We start from the raw sequence: 25,590 nt of genomic DNA, 5'->3' as shown, positions 1-25,590 counted from the left end.
ACTAAAAGGTTGTCACCAAATTCACCTCGTTCAAAGTGCCCTCTTATGTTATTATTATTAAATATTGTAGAATCGTGTGCTGATCCTGGCCAACGAGCAACAATATCTAATATTTTTAAATCTGGACTACAAATAGTTTGAACGTTTATTGAAAAGAAATTTTTTCTATTTCTGTATGCTTCACTGTTGTTGCCACCTGGAGACTGAATTTTTATGTGAGTGCAATCAAGGGCACCAATGCAACGTGGAAATTTTGCAATATTATAAAATTTTTGGCGAAGTCTTCCAATTTCTTCCTCTGTATTCGGAAATTTTATATATAAAGGGCTAAGCTGAGCAATGGCCCTTGAAACTTTATTAATTACTTTACTTGCTGTACTGTTATGAATACTACTAAAATCACCTATAGTTATCAAGAAGGATCCACTTGCATAAAATCTTAATGTTAATAAAACCATCTCAGATGCAGAAAGAGCCTGATTCCTAGATAAAATTAATAAATTTAATAATTTTATTTAATAAAATTAATAATTTTTTATTATTCATATTATAATTATTAATAGTTAGTAATAATATATGAAATATATTTAATATGATTAAATATATTTCATATATTATTACTTTATTATTACTTTATTATTACTTTTTTTTTTTTTTTATTTATTTTCATTCTTTTTAGAAATAATTTTGATAACCTTAATTTTTAGTTTACATAATATATTGTACAACAATACCTTTCAGTTGGTGATTTGATAGTATCTTCAATTTTTTGTATTATCATATGTACTGTTTCTTTGGATAATCGAAATCTTGTAATAAATTCTTTCTCATCCCAAATTGCGAAATGATTTCGTCTCGGCCTTACAACACGATCTTTTCTTCTAATCTGTCTTATATATCTTAAAATATTCTCATCTTCATCACTCACTTCAAAAAATTCTTCATCAAACATTATGGAAAATGTTTAACACTGTTATATATACACACAGAGATATATAATTTATTAAATCGCTTGTATCTTTTTCGCAGAAATCTTACAACAGACACTAGTTCAATATTTTATTTAATCTGCTTACACACATTTCGCAAATCAGAACAGATTAGAAATTATTACTAAATGAGGATCAGGATTATTTTAATTTCTAAAACATCTTTTATATAATATATGGTATATAATTACAAAAAACGTTTTACGCAAGTTTTAAATCGCACAATCTTTAAATCGAAGTAAGTTATGAAAACTTGGCGTGCCCGGATCGTAATCAAATACAGATTTAATATTTAATTGTATAATATTTATGATTTTACATTTTATTGGGGATATACAATATTTGTTTATAATGTAAACGCTACACAACAACGATGACTCGGACGTAAAAATGAAAGACACTTTCATTATATAAATCATGTCGTAGCTTTCCATTAAGAAAAAATTATCATGTAATTGTAAATTATCATGTAATTGTTTTTTATATTCTCATTGAATAATTAACTAACATGCTTGAATAAATAAATTGATAAATAAATTAATGAAATATTAATTTATTAATAAATAAGTAAATATGGATTACTTAGATAACTGAATCAACAACGAATCTTGTCTTAAATTTCTGCGAAGGGTCCCATTCAATTTTTGCCCGGAGGCCCCCAATATTATAGCTACGCCACTGAATAGAGATACTATGCAGCATGTTTCAAGTTTCTTTATAATATTTCACGACTCCTACTCAAACAAGCTACTTCTTTTTAAGTTTAGATTTTATCAACGTATTCTTTTTACTTCCACAGTCAAAAATTCTTCTACAAACCATATGAAAAAGTTGTAAAAGGTGATAAAACTCTATAAACAAATTCAACAATATATAATTTTGAAAAAAGGTATTTTTCGAAAAACATAAAAATTATCCCGGTTTAAAAGTACGCATAAATTTCCAAATAATATTCGCTAATTCGAGAATTCGAATTTAACAGGCATCGAGAATTTTCTCGAGTTTTCGATCCGTCAGAAAAACTCGACCGTTTCTGTAATTTCTCATTTTTTTCATCGTAAGAAACGCTTGTCACGCTTTATAATAACATTGTCAATCGTTATTCGAATAGCTGATTGCCAATCAGCTTATTGAAAAATACTACGCACATGAACTAAAAAAATTTCTACGTCAAACCTCATCGGTAGTCAATTATACGCGGCGCCTTGGGGCCGGTTTTTCAATAATAGTTTAATCTTAGATTAAAGTTTAAACTTTGTTCAGACATATTTGATTGTTTTTCAATGTATAGATTAATATAAAACCTAGTTTAAAGTTAAGATTAACTAAACGGTAAAAAATGACTGTTATATGTCGTTTAATAGATCTACAAAAATCATTACAAACAGCTTGTGCTCCTTTTTAAAAACTCATTAAGGGCCGGTTTTTCAATAACAGCTTAAACTAAAGTTTAATAAAACGTTTCTTGATCCTTAAACTTAGTTTTATATACTATTCGTTTTTCCATTGTACAAGGAGGATAGATTAATTAAACCTTAGTTAAACTTCTGTTAGCAACTGATCACATGCGCGAACTCGATGTGCAGTAAATATAACCTGAAGATAAGTCTATACTATACGTGTCAGAGCTTCAATCTTTACATCTATTAATTGATTTTTTTCAATTCTCTCGCAAACTATCGATTTGTTTGTCACGACTGTAATTTATAATTAACAAATATGGCAAACGATAGCAGTGCTTCATCAAAACGTGCTCCCAATTTTACAAAAACCGAAGAAGAAATTTTGGTAAGTAACCTGATTTGGTAAATAATTATCAATGAATTGTCGACAATATTAAATTATTGTTATATTAGAATTATTTCTATTGTGTAAATACATTTTTGTGCTTATACATTTTTTAACATAGGTACAATTAGTTAAGAAACATGATAAAGTATTAGAATGTAAGCGGACGGACACAAATTCGAATATATTGAAAGAAGAAACGTGGAAAACTATTTCCAAAGAATTTAATTCAACTACTGGGACGTTTAGAGATTCTCCAACTTTACGCCGCAAATATAAAAATTTAAAAAAGAAAGCAAAGAAGAAATTTGCTGATTTAAAATGCCATGTAAAAGGCACTGGTGGAGGAGAACCTGCAAATATTGTTTTTGATAGTATAGATGAGACCATACAATCTATGTTAGGAACTCAATTAACAGGAATGACATCTCAATTTGATAGTGATGCTACATTGGTGATACAAAATGATGAAAGTACATCTGAAATTTTTAAATGTATGTGTTTCGTCATTTTTATTATTTAATATATTTTTCATTAATTAATTATTTTTTTACGTCATAGTAAACACTAAAGATTTAAAAGTACAAGAAGGGATAAGTGAAAATAATATAAAAATTATTATTGAAGACACCACTTCATTTGACAATGAAAATAGTGTAGACAAGGAGAATATTAATGAAAAGAAAGGTAATATTAAAAATTAAATCTCATGATCTGTAATCATTATTAATTAAATGTACTTAAATTTTATTTATTTTGTATAAAAATTAACTATTGTATAAAAAAATTTAAGATTGGGGAAAATATTGCCCAAATATGTTGAGAACTCAAATCTAAAAAATTAAATGTATTATCTGAAAAAACAGGCGACGCTGAAAAAAAAAGTCAAGGTAATAATAAAGTTACAAAATTTTCAACTCATGAAACATATGTACTTATATATTTATCTCTATATCCTTATACTATTATATTTATTACAGAAACTTTAAAAAGTTTATCTAATAAATGTTTTAAAAAGACATCAGATGATGATACATGGACAAAAGTAGGAAAAGCAAAATTAAATTTAATTGACATTCAAAAACAATGTTTTCTAGAAGAGCATCAACTCAAAATCGAAAAATTAAAAATGGAAAAGGAAATATTACAATACGAACTCGAATATAAGAAAAATATGTTGGAGAAGAAAAATTAATATTATTAATTTTTTTTTTATAAGAAAAAGAAAAAGAAAAATTTTTGTTTTATAAGAAACTATTTACTACTAAAATATTTAATGCGTTAATTTATATAAGTATAATTTTTGTTTTGAAAATTTGTTTTATTATTTATTATTATCAAGGGCATATAAAAAATTTTATTTATGTTAATTATAAATTTTAAAGTCTTGAAAAATATTCATTAATTAAAGAAAGTCTAGTTGAATTATTGATTGTAATTGTGTTTCCATTTATATTATTTGGCATATTATTTACTACATGTATTGCTGCTTCAACTTCTGTATCTGTTAGTGGAATTTCTTCATTTTTTTCACAAGCTATGTTATGAAGAACAGCTGTTGCTACGATCACAGCTTCGACTCGATCTAAATTTAGTCTGATACCTAACGCTAGAATAGGAAATCTTCTTTTCCACACTCCATAGCATCTTTCTACTGGATTTCTGGTGCGAATTTGTGATTCATTAAATAGTTGTTCTTCATTTTTAGCAGGTCTCAATAAAGGTGTTATTAAATAAGTTTTTACGGGATATCCGCTATCACCAACTAAAAGGTTGTCACCAAATTCACCTCGTTCAAAGTGCCCTCTTATGTTATTATTATTAAATATTGTAGAATCGTGTGCTGATCCTGGCCAACGAGCAACAATATCTAATATTTTTAAATCTGGACTACAAATAGTTTGAACGTTTATTGAAAAGAAATTTTTTCTATTTCTGTATGCTTCACTGTTGTTGCCACCTGGAGACTGAATTTTTATGTGAGTGCAATCAAGGGCACCAATGCAACGTGGAAATTTTGCAATATTATAAAATTTTTGGCGAAGTCTTCCAATTTCTTCCTCTGTATTCGGAAATTTTATATATAAAGGGCTAAGCTGAGCAATGGCCCTTGAAACTTTATTAATTACTTTACTTGCTGTACTGTTATGAATACTACTAAAATCACCTATAGTTATCAAGAAGGATCCACTTGCATAAAATCTTAATGTTAATAAAACCATCTCAGATGCAGAAAGAGCCTGATTCCTAGATAAAATTAATAAATTTAATAATTTTATTTAATAAAATTAATAATTTTTTATTATTCATATTATAATTATTAATAGTTAGTAATAATATATGAAATATATTTAATATGATTAAATATATTTCATATATTATTACTTTATTATTACTTTATTATTACTTTTTTTTTTTTTTTATTTATTTTCATTCTTTTTAGAAATAATTTTGATAACCTTAATTTTTAGTTTACATAATATATTGTACAACAATACCTTTCAGTTGGTGATTTGATAGTATCTTCAATTTTTTGTATTATCATATGTACTGTTTCTTTGGATAATCGAAATCTTGTAATAAATTCTTTCTCATCCCAAATTGCGAAATGATTTCGTCTCGGCCTTACAACACGATCTTTTCTTCTAATCTGTCTTATATATCTTAAAATATTCTCATCTTCATCACTCACTTCAAAAAATTCTTCATCAAACATTATGGAAAATGTTTAACACTGTTATATATACACACAGAGATATATAATTTATTAAATCGCTTGTATCTTTTTCGCAGAAATCTTACAACAGACACTAGTTCAATATTTTATTTAATCTGCTTACACACATTTCGCAAATCAGAACAGATTAGAAATTATTACTAAATGAGGATCAGGATTATTTTAATTTCTAAAACATCTTTTATATAATATATGGTATATAATTACAAAAAACGTTTTACGCAAGTTTTAAATCGCACAATCTTTAAATCGAAGTAAGTTATGAAAACTTGGCGTGCCCGGATCGTAATCAAATACAGATTTAATATTTAATTGTATAATATTTATGATTTTACATTTTATTGGGGATATACAATATTTGTTTATAATGTAAACGCTACACAACAACGATGACTCGGACGTAAAAATGAAAGACACTTTCATTATATAAATCATGTCGTAGCTTTCCATTAAGAAAAATTATCATGTAATTGTAAATTATCATGTAATTGTTTTTTATATTCTCATTGAATAATTAACTAACATGCTTGAATAAATAAATTGATAAATAAATTAATGAAATATTAATTTATTAATAAATAAGTAAATATGGATTACTTAGATAACTGAATCAACAACGAATCTTGTCTTAAATTTCTGCGAAGGGTCCCATTCAATTTTTGCCCGGAGGCCCCCAATATTATAGCTACGCCACTGAATAGAGATACTATGCAGCATGTTTCAAGTTTCTTTATAATATTTCACGACTCCTACTCAAACAAGCTACTTCTTTTTAAGTTTAGATTTTATCAACGTATTCTTTTTACTTCCACAGTCAAAAATTCTTCTACAAACCATATGAAAAAGTTGTAAAAGGTGATAAAACTCTATAAACAAATTCAACAATATATAATTTTGAAAAAAGGTATTTTTCGAAAAACATAAAAATTATCCCGGTTTAAAAGTACGCATAAATTTCCAAATAATATTCGCTAATTCGAGAATTCGAATTTAACAGGCATCGAGAATTTTCTCGAGTTTTCGATCCGTCAGAAAAACTCGACCGTTTCCGTAATTTCTCATTTTTTCATCGTAAGAAACGCTTGTCACGCTTTATAATAACATTGTCAATCGTTATTCGAATAGCTGATTGCCAATTAGCTTATTGAAAAATACTACGCACATGAACTAAAAAAATTTCTACGTCAAACCTCATCGGTAGTCAATTATACGCGGCGCCTTGATGTCATCGCTAAACGATCAAATTTATTGGCTTACGTTGCCAAGCGCCCCAGAATCTGCTCGCTATAAAACAGGCACCGCACGTGAGCACTTCGTAGTTCGCACTTAGCAATTCACAGAATTTTCGGCAAGTAAAACCGCTTTTAATAAAACTGCTCTTAGTAAAACCGCTCTTGAAACTGCTCGTTCTTATTAGTAAAGATATATGTCGCAAAGTTACGCCGCTATATTCGTCTTCGGACTTACCTCGACGTCTTCGCCATTTCATTTCCTGAAACTTTGTACATTTTTTGTAAATATAATTTTATTTAATTGTGTGATGTAAAATAAAAAAATCAGAAAAAATACAAAAAAATACGTGTCGTGTAGAGTCTCTGTAGCTATAACAAAATTGTCGTGTTCTATTCTATAACGCTCTCTCAAATTCTCTACTCCGCAAATTCACCGTCGCGGTAATCCGCAGTCGCTCCGTGAACATATATATTTATTTTTTTTTTAATATTTTGATGAAAATGATAAGATAGTAGAAAAATTATGTAAAAGAATATATATGTTCAACTAGAAGAAATTAATAAAAAGACAGATACAATCATTATGAAATTTGATAAAAGAGAAAAGCTAAGGACCGTGGCATAGGTTGTTATTACGTAATTAAAATTAGAACATAAATTTAGGACGGAAAATTTATATATTCTTTAATAATTGATAGCAAAAGAAATAATATTATCCGTCGATAAAATAATACAAATGTCGACATACGTATGTTTCGATCTAATGTGGATGTTTTTCAACGTATTGAAACGGATTGCATTACGTGATTAAAACGCGAACGTTGCAAAGGCGCGTTAAAAAAAGTATGATCACCACGAAGGCCGAGACATTATATTATTGGTCAAGATCATATTCCTTTCTCTTTATACATGGCTTTTTCTTTCGTCTTTGCACTCTTTACGCTTTCACCTCGTTATCAATCAAACCAATTTCTTTCGGCATCTTGGAGGTTTGGATGTTTGAGTGGTTTTCACGTTTTTATCGCATTGGGACTATCATATTCTTATTACAACGACTCTCAACATATGGACAACTTTTTATAATTCGGATTTCTCTTTGTTTTAATAAGGTAAAGTACATCTTTCCTTGATTGCTCGTGTTACTTGGACGATTATGATATCGAGGTGAACGTTGCGCATTTTGCTTGAATATCATCACCATGCGCATACACATACTTTTTATTTATTTTTATTTTATCATATTTTGTACAAGTGCTTTTTATTTTTTAATCGTTATTATTTTTTTGTTGTCTTTGCGTTTTATTAGATAATCGACCGTTTTAATATGTTTGTTTGATCTATTGATTACTTTTTACTGCGCGTACCTCCGCAATGTTCACGTTCTAATTACGTTCACTTATGCGATCCGTTTTAAGACATTGAAAAAGACCCGCATTGGATCGAAACATACGTTTGTCGATATTTTTGTATTTGTATTATTTTTTCGACGGATAATATTCTTTTTTTTACTATCAATTATTAAAGAATATAAATTTTCTGTCCTAAATTTATTTTAATTTTAATTACGTAATAACAACGTATGTCACAGTCCTTAGCCTTTCTCTTTTATCAAATTTGATTGTTATCTTACGGACCATTATTCTCTTTTGTTTTTATCATTATGAATCAAGGGAGATTCAACAGGTCTCTTATTCCAAATGAAAAGAGACCTCAAATACAAATCTCCCACAATTCTTCAAAGCAAATCATTTACATTACTGCATTCTTGTACAATTCTTGGACGCAAATCATTTATATTACTGGTGTTTTATAAATAACGGAGTTTAAGTGCCCCTACAGAAAATCTTTTATAAAATGTTAAAAAATTTATATTTTGGGCTAATTTTACTTGTTTATAATTGAAATATGATTGAATTAAAACAAATGTCTTTTATAATGCAAGAAAAATAAACGTTTTTCTTGCATTATATGTCAGAATAAATTAATATTTCTAAATTTCACTATTCATGTTCCATAGTATTTGGTAAAACTAGATTTATAAAAAATTTATTAGTTGTAAAATTTTGAGTTACCGTATAAGTTAACTCTTGATTATATCTAATTCAATTAAATATTTATAAATATTTTTTCAGTCCTTTTCAATTACATTTACTAATAAAAGATTACAAGATCGACAATTTTTACGAATATTGAATATTGAACACATGAGTAGTGAAATGTAGATAAATTAACTTATTTTAATGTGTATTATACAAGAAAAAAATTTATATTTTCTTACCTCTAATAATACAGCTGCATTGAGAAAGAAGTATTCAATATTGAATCGACTTCGAATCATTCTATATCGATAATTGATCGAAACATTAATCAATTAAAAATCGATGTAAAATTAATTATGAATTAATTTTTTTTATGTTTTCGACGTATCGACACAATCTGTCGAGTCATCAATCGTTACATCAATCTGTCGAGTCATTTCTCGCTGGATCATATATAAAAGTATTTTTCTCCTTATTATTACTCCTTATTAAATTCTTACAGTTTTGCGAGAGAAAGATATCGCTGAGAATTGGAAAACATGACGAATACAAATAACAACTCGTTTTATTATTCTCTGAGCGGTAACAAACAAGAAGATGAGGTAAGAATTTATCTTTCATTCTAATTTTTCTTTTTTTTTAGATATTTCATTTATCTATGATGACTAGAGATTTTGGTGACATAAAAGATTAAGAAAATTATGATTTATTGTAGAAACTGTTAGAACCGATCAGATACAATCTTCAAATTCCTGGAATGCAGATAACGGCAAAATTAATCCAGACTTTTAATTACTGGCTAAAAATATCACCTGACAGAATAAAAGCAATCGAAGAAATAGTAATCATGCTTCACAACTCGAGCATTATGTAAGTTTGCATTTTGCTACATCATAATCTTTCATGTTTTTTTATTCCAATATATATTAAATTCTTATGATTAATATAATTTTCATTAAGAAATATTATTTTTTTGTAATATTTCACACAGCACCAAGTCTAAAAGTACCTACTCTTGAAACTGGATACATTTTTGTCATAGATATCTTTTACTGATATTGTTAAGGCTCCTGACCCTGAATAATCACCGCAGCCATATTGAAATCGTGACGTCAGAAGCGAGAAATAACACGCTGAGAATTCTTGCGTGCCATTTTTAAATAAAAAGATATTTTAAAAAATAACACTACAGATCGCTTTAGCACACTTGTAAAATATTCCGAAAACTAAGTTTTTCCCTTGACGGTTAATTAACTGCCTTAAAATAAGTATCAAAGTAAGCGAGGAAACGCATGGTTTGATAACTGTTGAAAAAAGTGGAAAATGTTTTTTACACTATATATTTCTTATTAAACTTAGTTTTCGGAACATTTTATGGGTTTCACAAACACGTTACACGTCACAGCATTAGGATAAAATGAATGATAATGAAATGGCACGCAAGAATTATTAGTCATGTCATTTAGGCTGTCAAAATGTCATTTTCATTGTCGTTTTGCGTGTGTGGATGACGGATGAGTATGTGTGTAAATGTGTGTTGTACACTGATCGATTTCTTATCAATTAGTAACACACTTCACTTATGTGATAAATCTTATTCTTACCGCGTATTTTTTTTGTCGCTACTGTCAACTCAGAGTTTCACGGTGAGTATTCAAGAGCCATAAGTCGATGGAAAAATGGCTACAAGCTGTTTCATTACTTGAATTGAGTGACATTTTAGTCTTATCCATATGATGACTAAAAGATGACTTCATTCAAGGACATCTATATAGATTATCGATACTCGGTAATAGGAATACCTTAATACAAGAAATAAATGGACTATTTATCATTTATGCATCTAATTTCAAATAATCTTAATATGCTATTTAATATTCTGAATCTCAACAAGGAATATACCTAGTGAAAACAATCTAATCAAAATGATGTCAAAATGTTATCAAATTGATAAAGAATATAATATCAAAAGGAATGATCAAAATAACGGCCAAAAAATGACAATTCGACTACAAAACGTCTCATACTTTGACGATGATTCTAACTGTCATTTTGATATCTGTTTGATGTCAAAGTAAACAAGTGGTGCACGTAACTAATCTCAATCATTACAATAAGCTATTAAATAAAGTACGAAGTATAAAATGCAAAGATATTATACAATTAATAATATTTACTTGTCTTCCATGTTAACGGACTAGCGATTACTGGTTTTACAGTGAAATTTACTGATTTTACAATGAATTTTAATTTAACAATTGTTAAAGTCTGATCACGAAAGTCATGTTATATAAAAAATTTCAACAGATTTTTTTATGGGATCGATGTACTATTATGACATTAATAATAAAATAATCGTCACTTCATGACTAAAAAATGACGTCAAAATAATGTTATATCAAGCCGTCAATATAAAGTCATGTAACAAATCAGTCATTTTGACGACATATGACCAAAAATGACCAGTTTGGAACTTCAAAATGACGTATACTTGCTACCTGAGTAAATTTGATCAAATTATCTTATTATAATATACTCATTTTGATGTCAATATGACATTGAGTTTTTCTCATTAATATTATATATAATAATTAATCACTTAAGGATGCTTTGTATGTACAATCCCAGCAAAAAGTAGCTGAAAATCAATATTGACGAATATATCCACTTTTGGTGTATTTTGAGTATGAGAAATTGCATGGAATATTACAATTTGATCTCAGTTACAGTGCATGTATTTTTTAATATTTATTGCGTTTTTACTGAAATATTCCAAATTTTGTTAATCGAAATGATTAACTTTTGCAAAGAATTTCGCCTTGTCACAGATATATGGCTAATTTCATTGAATTATATTTAATATTTAGTTTTTAATCACTTAGTACTTGTATAATATTATTTGATCAAATATTTCCTTTGTATCTAAACTACTACTTTTCCAAATTTTAAACAAATTCTGAATATTATTCCCATATGTTTTTATCATTTGAATCGACGTGATAATACGACGTGGTTTCCCATAAGAACACATGCTAATTCAGTGCAAATTAAAATCCTTATAACTTGTGAACGTTTTAGTGAATCGATTTAAAAATTGTACTGAAGATTCTAAACACATGTAAGAACATTCTGATTGCCTCGGAGGACTCTTGAAGAGTCGTTCGCTGACCAAATAAGTGTCGGTGGAGGTATTCACGTGCACTACATGCTGGCTTCCGACTGGTCTTTCGTAAGAAATGGCATCGACGAGCACAACATAATTTTTACATTACATTTATTTCTGTATTATTATTTCTATATTATTGTTCTATACTACGTGTATTTTATATTACATTTTTTTATATTACATGGATAAAATTGAATTTATATATCAAACGTGCAATTTTCTATACTGAGAATATTATAATATTCTCAATATTATAATTTGTTTTATTTTTTACAGAATTGATGACATTCAAGATAATTCCATTTTGCGGAAAGGTATTCCTGTCACTCATTCTGTTTTTGGGATTGCTAGCTCACTAAGTGCTGCCATTTATATATTGTTTATTGCTTTGGAACGAGTTATTAATTTACAACATCCTGCAGTAAGTAGCCATATTATACTTACAAAATAAGGTAAAGTATACAGTATTTTAGTCGCATTATCTTTACAAAGCAAAATAACAGATCTTATTCTCTCTTAGTGTTTAATAAATATTGTCAATGTTTAATAAATATTGTCAAAATAGGCAAAATTTAAATACTATCCTTGGATTATATGGCATTTATATATTTAAATAAATCGAAAAAATTGAAGATTATTTTGTTATAGAAAAAATAAAAATTATTGCGAGGACTTGACTGAGAAGACAAACATACATAAATGTTTTATCGTTAAAAAAAAATAAACATTTTATGATATTTTAACATAATTAATATAAAGCACATTAAATGTCGTTAAAATTGTAAATGATAAGCTCTATAATGAATGTTAAATAAAATTGTGTGTTGTATTATTGTATTAACTACGTTTTCCTTTTAGGCACCAAAAGTATGTATAGAACAATTGTTGGAACTTCTAAGAGGTCATGGAATAGAAATTTTTTGGCGGGATAATTTCATTTGTCCAAGTGAGGAAGATTACAAGGCTATGGCAATAAAAAGTAAATATTTATATTTGTGTGTGCATATATATATTTCTTTGAAATAAAAAAATTACGTCTCTTCAGAGGAGTAAAGAGGGTTTTATAGAATTCTCAAAAATGAGAATCTGTATATCTTGGTAAATGCTCCAAGTAAAATATATGCATATGCCTTGTTCTCGTTTAAATTTTCGCATACAATTAAAGAATTTTTATGCATTACCATCCGCTGTGGCTCAGAGATGCTAGTTTTCTTATCTTGTTGTTTAAAAAAATTACATATAAAAAATTATATATATATATATATATATATATATATAAAATATATAATATATAATATATATATTATAATTACATATAAAAAATTATATATATATATATATATATATATATATATATATATATATATATACACCGTGGCCCATTTTAATCGACGCACCTGAATATCTCCGTTGGTAAATCGAATACAAAAAAATTGTTCAGACAAAAGTTGTATGGCTTGAAGGGAGACATAAGATGGTATCATTGGTTTTATCTTAAAAAGTTGTTGGAAGGTCACATGAAGGCCACCTTCAATTTTTTAAATGGAACTCCCTATTTTTTATTACTTATTCTTGTAGCTTATCTCGAGAGCTTTTCAAAACACTATAATGAAGAAAACACATAATTATTTCGAAGAAAAAATATGTAATTTGCAATTAACAATTCCATATTTTTTCTTAAAAACAACTGTGTTTTTCCTTTACACCAATTGATTCCTCTCATTATTTTGTACATAAAAGTATTAAGGTAGGATAATCGAAAAATGAATATTTTATTAGATATTTTATGGTTTATGTAAAATTAAGAAATTATTTCAAGCCTCATAACTCGAAAAGTACTCAATGAAGAAATACTTTATTATAGTGTTTTGAAAAGCTCTCGAGATAAGCTACAAGAATAAGTAATAAAAAATAGGGAGTTCCATTAAAAGAATTGAAGGTGGCCTTCATGTGATCTTCAAACAACTTTTCCAGATAAAACCAATGATACCATCTTATGTTCCCCTTCAAGCCATACAACTTTTGTCTGAAAAATTTTTTTGTATTCGGCTTACCAACGGAGATATTCAGGTGCGTCGAATAAAATGGGCCACGGTGTATATATATATATATATATATATATATATATATATATATATATATACGTATACAGCAAACTTTAAGTTATACATGTTATATAACTGTAACAATTATATTATAGAGTGGGAAATTATAACTAATAATTATATTACTGTTACATAGTGTTTACTGGGTGTACATATATACACATAATTGAAATATCTATTAATTTTACAGAGATTGGTTGTCTCTTTAACTTGCCAATAAGGTTAATGGATTTGTTTTCAACTTACGAGGAAGATTTATCGCCGCTATTAGCTCTTTTGAGTTTATACTATCAAATACGTGACGATTATTGTAATTTATGCCTCAGTGATGTGAGTAATAATATATATATTTGCAACATTATACGTACGTAAATAAACTGAAAAAATTGAATTATCAATGTATTTTTTGTTATAGTATACCGAAAGTAGTTACTGTGATGATTTGACTGAAGGAAAATTCAGCTTTCCAATTATTCATGCGCTTAAAACCAATCCTGATGATAAGCAAATAATGAGTATCCTTTATTATATATTATTTGTTTATATTTTTTTTAATTAACACACTAGTAACACATTTACTAAAGAAATGTAAGCAGCCCTACATTTCTCATCATATACATACACATATACAATTTTTAGATACTTCATAATTTTATTTATAATTTTATTATATATATGTTTCCTTAATAATGCCTGATAAAGATATTCTGAAACAACGAACGAAAGATATCGAAGTGAAACGTCATTGCGTTAAATTATTAGAGAAATTTGGCTCTCTCAAGTATACAAGAAGCGTACTTGAAGAATTGGACATGAAAGCAAGAGCTGAGATTGATCGCTTAGGAGGCAATCCGTTCCTAATAAAAATTCTAGATGAGTTGAAGAATTGGGATAGCAAATAAGCGTCCCAAGATCCCTTAACACGGACATTTTTATAAGAAACAAAGTATACCCATACAGAGAATAATTGATATTAGATCCATTGAATATTCTTTATAGACATTAAGGATATCCACGAGCATATGAGAATCAGTTATTAGAAATAGCTATAGATATCCAAATATTCGTGTTTCATAAATATCCACAAGATGTATAAGCTATTATCCACAAAATATTCATACAACATCCAGTGGATACTTATGTGTATGTATATATATATATATATATATATATATATATATATTAATATCAATATAAATATCAATATATGTAATATATGTAATATATATATATATATATATATATATATATATTAAATATATTACATATATTAATATTTATTAAATTTTTGCATGGATATCCATGTTTTATATATAACAGAATTCGTCTGCGATTTCGTGATCGTCTGCGATTAATTTTTGGAGTTCTGAAGCTCCTCATAAAAGATAGAAAAGATGCGAATATAATAATCTTCGAGCTAGTGCGCTCTTTGATAAGCCGTGATTTGCGGGTCTTATACATGCGCGGCGTTATATACTGTCTTAATTGGATTCCACTCTCGAGTTAGGTGCTCCCGTTTTCACCACCTAGTGACAAAACACGGTATGGATGTATATAAATATCCAGTATATCTTTAGTAGTTGGTGAATATGCACGCAAAACAATTGGACCATTAAATTTTAGCATTTTTTTATAAAAGAAGATCGCAGAAAATTGATTAAAATATGAATTTGTTAGGATATAAATGAGCTTAAAAACTCATACATTTTTGTACCAAGAAACTGATACAACTAAGAAATGCAACTGTTTTAAAAAAATTTGTTTCCTATTTCTCAAAGTCTATCTTCAACGCCATTTTGTAAAACATTTTTTGTAAGTCAAATTTATTTTATTTTTGTTTTTAAGAGAAATGTTCAAGCTTTAATTTGATGTGTTGTTTCATTTGAATTGTTTCATCTCAGTATGATGATTTTTCACTGATTTATTTCTAATGAAATATGTTAAAAAATTGTGCTAAAATTTAGTGGGCCGTTTTTCTTGCATGTAAATATAGATATGAAAATAATATCGTGTATATCTAGTGGATATCTTTGATAGTTACTTAATGGATATGTACATGATATATATACAGGGTGTCTGCTAAACATGCGGCAAAAATTCAGGGGGTGATTTATTGGGTTATTTTAAGACTTTTTTGTTATCTGATGATTTTCGAAAAAATGCTTTGTTTCGAAAATAAAAGCAATAAAAGTTTTTTTACCAATTTTTTATTCCAAAGATAACACGCGGTACAGGTTTTTTAACAAAATTATTGAAAATTACAAGAAAAAAAAAAAAATTGGTCAAAAAACTTTTATTGCTTTTATTTTCGAAATAAAGCATTTTTTCGAAAAATTGGTCAAAAAACTTTTATTGCTTTTATTTTCGAAACAAAGCATTTTTTCGAAAATCATCAGATAACAAAAAAGTCTTAAAATAACCCAATAAATCACCCCCTGAATTTTTGCCGCATGTTTAGCAGACACCCTGTATATATACATATATAGATCTACTAGTTATCTATAGCAGACATAGATTTTATATAGCCATTTAAATATCTATTAGATCCAATTTTTTCTATGTGGGTATTAAATTTATGTATTTGTTTATCATATAAAGTGTCTTCCTAAGTGCGCTGAAAAAACTGACAGTACTGTTTTCGCATTCTAAAATTGTTTTCAGCATGCTGCAAGAGAATAACAATTATTACCATTTTAATGAAAATAGATCCTAAGGAGGTGCTAACGTCTGACTGATTCTGCACATATTCTCGAGGTAATACAAATTCAGTAATACGTATGGCGACTGGTCGTTTCTAAATTTTTCGTAACGTTTGAAAAAAAAAGGAATATCATTAATAAATCTATAATTTTATATCATTAATAAATATATCATTTTATACGTCATTATATATTTTTACGTTATTTTTTTATATTAGTTAAAATGGTTAATTTTTCTATTTTAATACTTTTCGCTCCTTTTTGTTGCTATAAAATTTATTACGCGTTATCAAGATTTATCTCTCTCTCCCTCTCTCGCGCCTCTCTCGATCCATCTATTTATTCCTTTATCCATGTTATCTACAATACTACACCTGTATTCCGATTTTCATTGCTACCACAGTCTACAGACAATTTCGGAACTGTTGATTGCAGTAGCAGTATTCTGTACTGTCAGTATATTTTCGGCGCATTTCGAAAAACACCCAATGTGACAAGTTCCCACTATTACTCAAAGTTATCTGTTATTGATAGCGAAATAGAATAAGGGATTGGGTGAAAAAAATAATATGTGATATATGATACTAATGTGAAACACTGATATATGAAATAAAAACAAAATAATATATGAAAAAAATAATATGACAAAAAGCCTTATAAAAAAGGTCGTCATATCCATTTAATTTTCAATAAAGAAATATATTTCTTAGCAATGGGTGAACATGTTTTCTGATAATTTCACTTATATATAATATATAACATTATTAAAAATTACAAAAATATTTTGGATACGTGAATTTGTACATGTATTTTATTATACATATATATAAATGGTATATGCCTAAAAATATATATGGTATATACCTAAAAATGGTATATACCTAAAAATTATAATATTTCAAAATGTCAATGGATGTCCAATACCTGCAAATAGTTTCTTAGAAGAAATTAAAAATTAATGTTAATATCCGCACCTAGAAATAATTTTTTAAAAAAGACAAATTATATTAATTAAAAATATATTCATTCGTAATCATTTTTATCAAAAAATTTATACAAATTAATTACAATATGAAATTACTTGAAAAATTAAAATTTATACACAACTCTATATCCATATTTAATCTACTATTAAATCTTTCTGGCATTATATATATAGACAATAATAATATCAATCCTAATAATGATAGAACATTTTTAACGAAGAAAAGAAAAGATACATTTCCCTCATCTAAATATATATTATTTAAATTAATTCGACGTTAAAAAAGTCATTGAATCATTGAATCATTGAATCATTGAATGAAATCATTGAATTACTACCAACATTGCTTTCGGAAATTGGCAGGAAAACTGGGATTAGTTCCTTCAATCTTACAATAAAGATTCCCAATTTTCAACAGTACACTGAACTAGACGTCGCGAATGGATCTCATAAGAACCGATGAGAAATAATTCTCCATGATGAAAATCATTTTGACTCCTCGGCGGTACGAGCGCAACTTTCATTAACGCTTATTTAACGGAAGACACAATGATAACTCTTTCATTAAAACGACAATCTCGTCTAGGAACGCGAAAAGGAACGCGAGAAAAGTACGGTGTTTTCGCAACGGTAATTTATTAATTTATCTATGAATATTTTCCGATACGAAAAAAAAATTCGTAAATACAAATATATAACTGAAAAAACAAATTATTAAATTCATAATAATTAACTCGCGATTTTATAATATCGAAGATAAACGTCAAATTTTGTGAAGCTAATATTTAATCTTTGACTTATTACATCGAATCTTCACTCTCTTATTCGACATTTCTTTATATTTAATTAGCAATATTTAGGAATATTATCTGACGAGAGGGACAGCGATAAAATTCTTTTGTTAAAATAATAATCTTTTGTTAAAATAATAATATTGTATAAGGACACGAAGAGAACGCGGAAAAAACACGGTATTCTCGCAATCATAATTTAATAATTTATTTTAAGAATATTTAGTTCCGCGCGATATAAAATTCATAAATAAATAAAGCTAACGGAAAGCAGTATTATTAATGGGTCTATTCTGTAAAAATGCTCTATAACGCTGTATCTCTATAAGCTATGTAGCACTATAGAGTAAAACAGAAAGAGCGAAGAGAGAAAAAAAGAAAGAGCTAAAGAGCTACAGAGTTACAGAGCTTACAGAGCTTACAGAGCAAAAATTCTTACCGAATACACGACTAAATTTATAATAATTGACTCGCGATTCTGTAATAAAGGCGTCCGTCAAATTTTATAATGCTTATATTTAATCATTAATTTAGCATCGAATTTTTACATTTTATATAAAAATTTTCCGAATTTATTAATGACTCTTTCATATAAAAACACAAACAGTTACTCTTTTATAAATATTCCAAACATATATACTTCAGAAACAAATACTTTAATTTAATGAATTAATAACTATTATGTTAATTACTATTAAGTAATCATTATACGTACACTTTCGATCATTTTTCGTGTAATTTACGTAAGAATTTACAATCGTAAATACAATTTTATATAATATAATTATAGTCATAATTGTATTGTATTTTACAATTAAAATATCAATGTTAGATTATAATTAAAATACAATTATAACTATTTATAATTTACAATTTATAAATTTATGATGCTATAAATATCAAATAATAATATTCCATTTATTCAAATATTTAATAATATCGATATAATAATTTGATACTGATAGCATTTGGATTTAATATTATATTTGATTTAATACACATATAGTTTTAAGTTTTAAAATAAAATATAACGTGTTATGTTATGTTATTTCTTAAACGTTAATAATTATGCAATTTCTTCAATATTTCTGAAGATAATTTTGATAATTTAAACTTCACTTTTAAAACATTTTTATTTTTAAAACATGTTATATTTATTTTTACAACGTTTTTAAAAATAAATTCAACTTAATTAAAATAATTTTAATTAGGATTATTGGAATATTAAAAGAAAGAATGCGTCTTACTTAATAGCCCTAACAATCCTACTATTACAGAATTCTAATGATCTTAAGAGCCCTATCAACCCTAATATCAATAGAAAAATTCTAATGATTTTACTTAATAGCCTTAACAACCCTACTTCATGATTAATTAAAATTATTCGAGATTTGAGGAACCTATCTCTAATCATCACCTCACCTAATCATGTATATATATTTTAGTCACGTGCCCTAACCGCCGTGCCCTAATTGCATACTCTAACCGTACTCTTCAGGCCAGTTGAACCTACTTTCGGTGATTCTGGCCACTTTCTTTCTCGATCTCTAATCAGAGATCGAAGAAGAAGATAATTACTTACTTCTTCTTTTGCCGGATAATTACCGGCAAAAGAGCGTGAAATATTTACGCTCATTTAGTAACGATCGTTCGATTTCACAATCGTTCGTTAAATATTGAATATAACTTTATTTTAACTGAAATAAAGCCAAATTACTACAAATTTCTATAAATTATATTTTATAATAAAATATAAAATTAATGTGTGTATTTATCGTATTATAAATTATTTAATTAATTAATCATTTGGTTTTATATTAAGTTAAAGTAAAGTTTAAAAATATCTACAAACAAATTCTACGATTGATGAGCTATGAGCAATTAGAAGATAAGTGCGTATTATAAGAATAAATTAGCATCAAAAGATAAAATTGATAAATGTTAATGCGTGTCCTTTATTTAATAAATTAGACAAAGTCTTTACAACAAAATCTTTTCTTGATCTCTTCTTTTTTTAAATTAATATTTCAATAAATTTTCACAATAGATGCAAAGCAAATGTTTGAAAGAACTTATTAAAATTAAAGGATCATTGAAAAAAGTGTAGTCGACCAAACTAGCCAGAAAATTTGTTTATTAACGTTTCTTGACGAAGTCTCACACGGACACAATTTGTCTCTCGAGTTCAAATCTAGTTAAATAAGGTTTTTGTTAATGTGACTTGTGCAGTTTACAAGATTATCGTCTATGCCTGTCTTCTGATTATTATTACATCGGTATTAAAATTGTTCACACTCACATTGTTTAATTCGTGAGCGTACTATGTATTCAAACCGTTAATTAATTAATTAATTTATAAATCTTTTCCAATATATACTTGATAAGGACCACAACCATATGGTCAAAAACGTCGTATTAATAAACAAATTTTCTGTTATCTTAAAGTTAGTTAGATATGCATTTTAAGATCTATCGTCGCGACACAATTTTGCATATTATTTAGCATGTATAAAATTAAGTAATAATCATATCAAATTATTTCTTAATATACTTCTCAAATCAATTGCATTTAGAAAAGGAATCTGATGAAGTTCCTCGCATCACTATTTTGTTCGAATTTATTTCGCGAATGATAATATAACTAAAAAAGTAAATATTAATGCGTTACATGTTATGAAGATGGGACGCGGTATTATTATTAATTTGTTGCAAAAATATTTTATATATAGTATATACATATACGCGCGAAATATTAAATTAATTTAGAGAATTATTTTAAATTATTGATTAATTTACTATAAATTAATTAATTATTGATTAATTTACTATTAATTTACTATACGATTGATGTATCACGAATCTTTATATTAATCTCGACTTTGCGATTTGACTGTCAAACTGAAAACAATAATGAAATAAGCATATTTAGTCAAGTTAATATTTTTTTTGGTATAATATCTACATATGTTATGATTACTATATAAATAAGACATATAAATAATTTTCTTTTTTTAAGAAAGAGAGAGAGAGAAAAGGAAAATAACTCGCAATAATATTAATTACAATTTCGAGAACTTCCTCTGATTTGTTATAAATGTAAACGCCAAGTACAAATTAAGCATGCAAACAAACAGTACTTTTACAGATCCCTTTTATATAAAGCAAAACGTCCAAAATAAATGATTTTGAGAAACTAATTATTATGCCTTATTTATATTTTTATTTGTTCGTTGAACAGGTATTTAATATCATCAATTGCACAATTATCGAAAAAATTGTTCTTGAGTATAACTTTTAAAAAGTGTAATAAATAAAAAATCTAATTCTTATGTATAAAATATCTAAATAAATATATTACAAAAAATATTTTATAACATATCTATTAAAGGTTTATATTATTATAATTAAATATTAATATATTATAATGTATCTCTATATTAAATGTTAATATATCCATAGTTTTCATGTTATCTCGTATAAAAATATTTTATTTTATTTTATAATTTTAAATATTTGAAATTAAAATGTGGAATGTATGTTGTATATATATATATATATATATATATATATATATATATATATATATATATATACGTTATATTGCATAATAATTTAGAATGAATCACTATCCAGACAATGAAAAAAGAACAAACAATATTTATTATGTGTGAAAATAATAAAATTACTTATCGCATATGTGTGTGTGTGTATGTGTGTGTTTCGTACGTTGACCAATGCTTTTCCAGATCTTTTTTTTTCTCCCTTGTATATATTATTCTTCACTATTTTCTGGTGGCATTCATCCGCGTAAATACAATTAATTACCATTAGTAAAATACGATTAATTACCATAGTCTAATCCGTGGGACATTTTGCATGCTATTCTCGATCGCGGAATAATCATATAAAATTCGCACTTTGTTATACTATAAGAGCAACATTTATACGAGATTAAAATTAATAATATAGCAGAGTGAATAGTACTGTTGATGTATGTATATATAGTATATTATACGTAAAATATAAATCTCGTAAGATCAAAAATTAAAGTAATGAAAAATCGTGATATAACAATTGTTTAATTAATAATTAATTTATACTTGCTTTTTAGAAAAATTTAATCAAAAGATACTTGTTAATTATAATAATTATAACAAATTATGTTACAATATTAGTTACGATCAGGTTGGAAAAAGAATTTGATAATATACGAAACATTTCGCACACTACTACATTATTATTCGAGTGTCACCGTGCAAATGATGACAAAGTTGTGACACGTATGCCAAGGCCAAACATAATATTATTGATAATTCTCTGCCGAAATATTTTACGTACTACATATATACACGCGGAATTTTAAATTATAGAGATATATTTTATTTTAAATTAATTATTAAACGATTGATGTATCACGGAACCTTGTGTTATGCTAATGATTTGAATTTATTCGATTGTTTTGCCGCTTTTCCGAAGTCAAATTTTATAATATTTAGTTTTACATTGTAAAAGACTGACTTAGAGCGAGCTAAATAAATAAATGATGTTGAGAAAAAGAAGACACATAAATAAATAAAATTGTAATTATAAATAAATAAATAAATAAGTAGAATTATAATAAATAATAGCGTGTAAAGAAAGAACATACTAAATATTTTTATATAATAAATTATTATTAATTAAATTATTTATATTTTTATTTATTTATAATTATAATATATTTATAATTTGTTATTAATATATTTATAATACATATATTTATAATTTATTTATAATTATTTATATTTTATTATTTATATTATCAGAGAGACATATATACTTGAATGGAAAAGAGAAATCGCGCTAACGAAGTATATTATTAATTACGTCTATATGCGAGACTATATTTCTGGTCTATAAATTGTGGATGTAGCACAGACATGAACCAAAATCGACTGTTTTATCGGCACCTAAAAGTGGATGTGGCCATGTAGTTCCAGGCGGCGTAAAATGAATGTACGCACCGCTAGTGCACGACATAGGGAAGGCGTTACCTGAAAAAGTGGCCCCTCTTAGGTTTTTCTCTGGTTCTAAATATATCAAATAAGAAATATAAAGAAAAATGTCAGAATAACTAAAAAGATTTATGAAACGTAAGCAGAAGTGGATAATTTCTCTTCCACGTGAGTTTAAGTATATCTGAAAAATATTCAATATACTCAAAAATATTAATTTCAAGAAACACAATTTTTTTAAACAATTCGTGAAATATTAAAGATTCGTATGAATCGCAATATTTTTTAAGTCGTCTATTATTTTACAATGCTTTATAGTATTATTTTTACTTATTTAATATATCAATATTTATGCTTCTAATTATTATAAACGAGTGATGATTGTTTTCAATATTTTTTATTTTATGTATATATATTTACAGATTTTATCTTTTCAGATATTAATCATGTATGATGTCACCGAGGCAATTGTAGCACAAGCTACAGATCCAAAAATTGCTTTCATAGCTGCAACTGTTTTTGGTTATTGTTTGTACAGAATTATGAGGATGACAAAAGGAAGAAGTCATCAATTTTCTGAAGACTCTGATGAAATGGATAATAATATGGTAAAAATATCAATTCATTTTGTTTTCAATTATTTAACAAAAATTCACTCAATTACTAATAATATTTAAAATTGTGTATTTTTTTGTACATAGATATATACAGACAAGTACGATAATTACAAGTTGATTCTAGTAATCAGAACAGATTTGAAAATGGGCAAGGGAAAAGTGGCAGCGCAATGTTCTCATGCTGCTGTTGCGGCATACAAGGCTGCCAGAAAGCATCCAAAAATTTTGAAAGCCTGGGAAGAGTCTGGTCAAGCTAAGATTACCCTTAAGGTATCATATCTAAATTGACAATGGATAATTGATACACAGAGAGAAGGAATATATTTTTGCAAAACATAAGAAATTTGTTCTATCAATTCGCTATATTAAATTCAATATATATTATTTTAAATTGAATATAGAGAGCCACAATACAAGTCCTATAGATTAGGTTTCGATTAAAAAAAAAAGAGTATCACTTGACATTTAATAAATATATTTAAATATACACAATTGAAATAAATATATTTTCACACACACCTTTCATACACACGTATGAAAAAAGAGATGCTAATACTAATTTTCAGGTGGATAGTGAAGCCGCCCTTGTAGAAATAGCGAAGCAAGCTAAAGCTGTAGGTCTATTATCAAACATTGTACACGATGCAGGACATACGCAGATACCAGCAGGAAGTAAAACTGTTTGCGGGGTCGGACCTGGTCCAGCAAAATTGATAGATCAAGTAACTGGACATTTAAAGTTGTTTTAAATACTTATCAAATAAAAATCGTAATCTTTTTATTACATATTTTATGATTTTGTCATTTATTTTTAATAATATCATCGCATTACCTATTATTAAAGTTATCAGTCTGTCGTTAAATTTTTCCAATTGCTATATATATGCAGAAAAATCGTAATATGGAGAAACGTTAAAGAAACTCGTAAGAAATTCGTAAAAGAAACGTTAATATCTCAAATTTTTAATATTCAAATTTTTAATATTCACATATATACAGGGTGTCCCAAAAGTCTCGGACCGGTCGAATATTTCATAAATTATGCACTTTAGAAAGAAATGTTTCAGACAAAAGTTATGGCTTGAAGGGGGCCATCAGATAGTGGCAATCATTTGATCTTGGAGAGTCATTTGAAGGTAATGTAAAGGTCACTTTCAATTTCTTAAATAGAACCCTCTATTTTTTATTACATATTCGTGTAGCTTATCTACACGAAATCTATACAAAATAATGAGAGGAATCAATTAGTGTAAAGAAAACACATAGTTGTTTTTTAAAAAAATATGTAATTGTTAATTGCAAATTACATATTTTTTTCTTAAAAACAACTTTTCTTTTTCTTTACACCAATTGATTCCTCTCATTATTTTATACATAAAAGTATTAAGGTAAGATAATCGAAAAATGAATATTTTACTAGATATTTTATGGTTTATGTAAAATTAAGA

General features: G+C 26.8%; 3 protein-coding genes across 4 annotated transcripts; all 3 read left to right on the top strand.

The window, feature by feature from the left end:
- The first annotated feature begins 2,489 nt into the window (after positions 1–2,489).
- Positions 2,490–3,892, top strand: LOC112639520 (myb/SANT-like DNA-binding domain-containing protein 3). The gene is made up of 4 exons (XM_025413732.1): positions 2,490–2,777; positions 2,899–3,271; positions 3,339–3,464; positions 3,571–3,892. The coding sequence occupies exons 1-4, from the start codon at positions 2,709–2,711 to the stop codon at positions 3,612–3,614; spliced, it is 612 nt and encodes a 203-aa protein (XP_025269517.1). The 5' UTR covers positions 2,490–2,708; the 3' UTR covers positions 3,615–3,892.
- Positions 3,893–6,768: 2,876 nt separating this feature from the next.
- On the top strand, positions 6,769–15,184 carry LOC109610140 (geranylgeranyl pyrophosphate synthase-like). Of its 2 annotated transcripts, none has more exons than XM_025413716.1 (8): positions 6,769–6,862; positions 9,288–9,387; positions 9,501–9,655; positions 12,228–12,372; positions 12,810–12,930; positions 14,247–14,386; positions 14,472–14,571; positions 14,759–15,184. In XM_025413716.1, the coding sequence occupies exons 2-8, from the start codon at positions 9,325–9,327 to the stop codon at positions 14,956–14,958; spliced, it is 924 nt and encodes a 307-aa protein (XP_025269501.1). In that variant the 5' UTR covers positions 6,769–6,862; positions 9,288–9,324; the 3' UTR covers positions 14,959–15,184. The 2 variants fall into 2 exon arrangements, with proteins under 2 accessions (XP_025269501.1, XP_025269503.1); XM_025413718.1 differs by lacking the exon at positions 6,769–6,862 and adding an exon at positions 7,468–7,855.
- An 8,347-nt stretch (positions 15,185–23,531) lies between these two features.
- On the top strand, positions 23,532–24,916 carry LOC105250848 (peptidyl-tRNA hydrolase 2, mitochondrial). Its single transcript, XM_011257167.3, has 4 exons — positions 23,532–23,693; positions 23,963–24,133; positions 24,227–24,412; positions 24,709–24,916. Exons 2-4 carry the CDS (start codon positions 23,972–23,974, stop codon positions 24,889–24,891), a joined length of 531 nt encoding a protein of 176 aa, XP_011255469.1. The 5' UTR covers positions 23,532–23,693; positions 23,963–23,971; the 3' UTR covers positions 24,892–24,916.
- Positions 24,917–25,590: the final 674 nt, after the last annotated feature.

Source organism: Camponotus floridanus, unplaced genomic scaffold (assembly GCF_003227725.1).
Source record: "Camponotus floridanus strain SB8 unplaced genomic scaffold, Cflo_v7.5 scaffold11, whole genome shotgun sequence".
Lineage (NCBI taxonomy): Eukaryota > Metazoa > Arthropoda > Insecta > Hymenoptera > Formicidae > Camponotus > Camponotus floridanus.
This window is presented reverse-complemented; position numbering and strand designations above follow the sequence as displayed.

What these genes read in the sequence shown, in the direction of transcription:
- LOC112639520 (XM_025413732.1), top strand. Translation starts at nt 2,709, where the DNA reads ATGGCAAACGATAGCAGTGCTTCATCAAAACGTGCTCCCAATTTTACA. An exon ending in TACATCTGAAATTTTTAAAT is followed by an intron (nt 3,272 to 3,338) that starts GTATGTGTTTCG and finishes TTTACGTCATAG; the next exon opens with TAAACACTAAAGATTTAAAA. An exon ending in GAATATTAATGAAAAGAAAG is followed by an intron (nt 3,465 to 3,570) that starts GTAATATTAAAA and finishes AAAAAATTTAAG; the next exon opens with ATTGGGGAAAATATTGCCCA.
- LOC109610140 (XM_025413716.1), top strand. Translation starts at nt 9,325, where the DNA reads ATGACGAATACAAATAACAACTCGTTTTATTATTCTCTGAGCGGTAAC. An exon ending in GTAACAAACAAGAAGATGAG is followed by an intron (nt 9,388 to 9,500) that starts GTAAGAATTTAT and finishes GATTTATTGTAG; the next exon opens with AAACTGTTAGAACCGATCAG. An exon ending in CAAGGCTATGGCAATAAAAA is followed by an intron (nt 12,931 to 14,246) that starts GTAAATATTTAT and finishes TTAATTTTACAG; the next exon opens with AGATTGGTTGTCTCTTTAAC.
- LOC105250848 (XM_011257167.3), top strand. Translation starts at nt 23,972, where the DNA reads ATGTATGATGTCACCGAGGCAATTGTAGCACAAGCTACAGATCCAAAA. An exon ending in ATGAAATGGATAATAATATG is followed by an intron (nt 24,134 to 24,226) that starts GTAAAAATATCA and finishes TTTTGTACATAG; the next exon opens with ATATATACAGACAAGTACGA. An exon ending in AAGCTAAGATTACCCTTAAG is followed by an intron (nt 24,413 to 24,708) that starts GTATCATATCTA and finishes ACTAATTTTCAG; the next exon opens with GTGGATAGTGAAGCCGCCCT.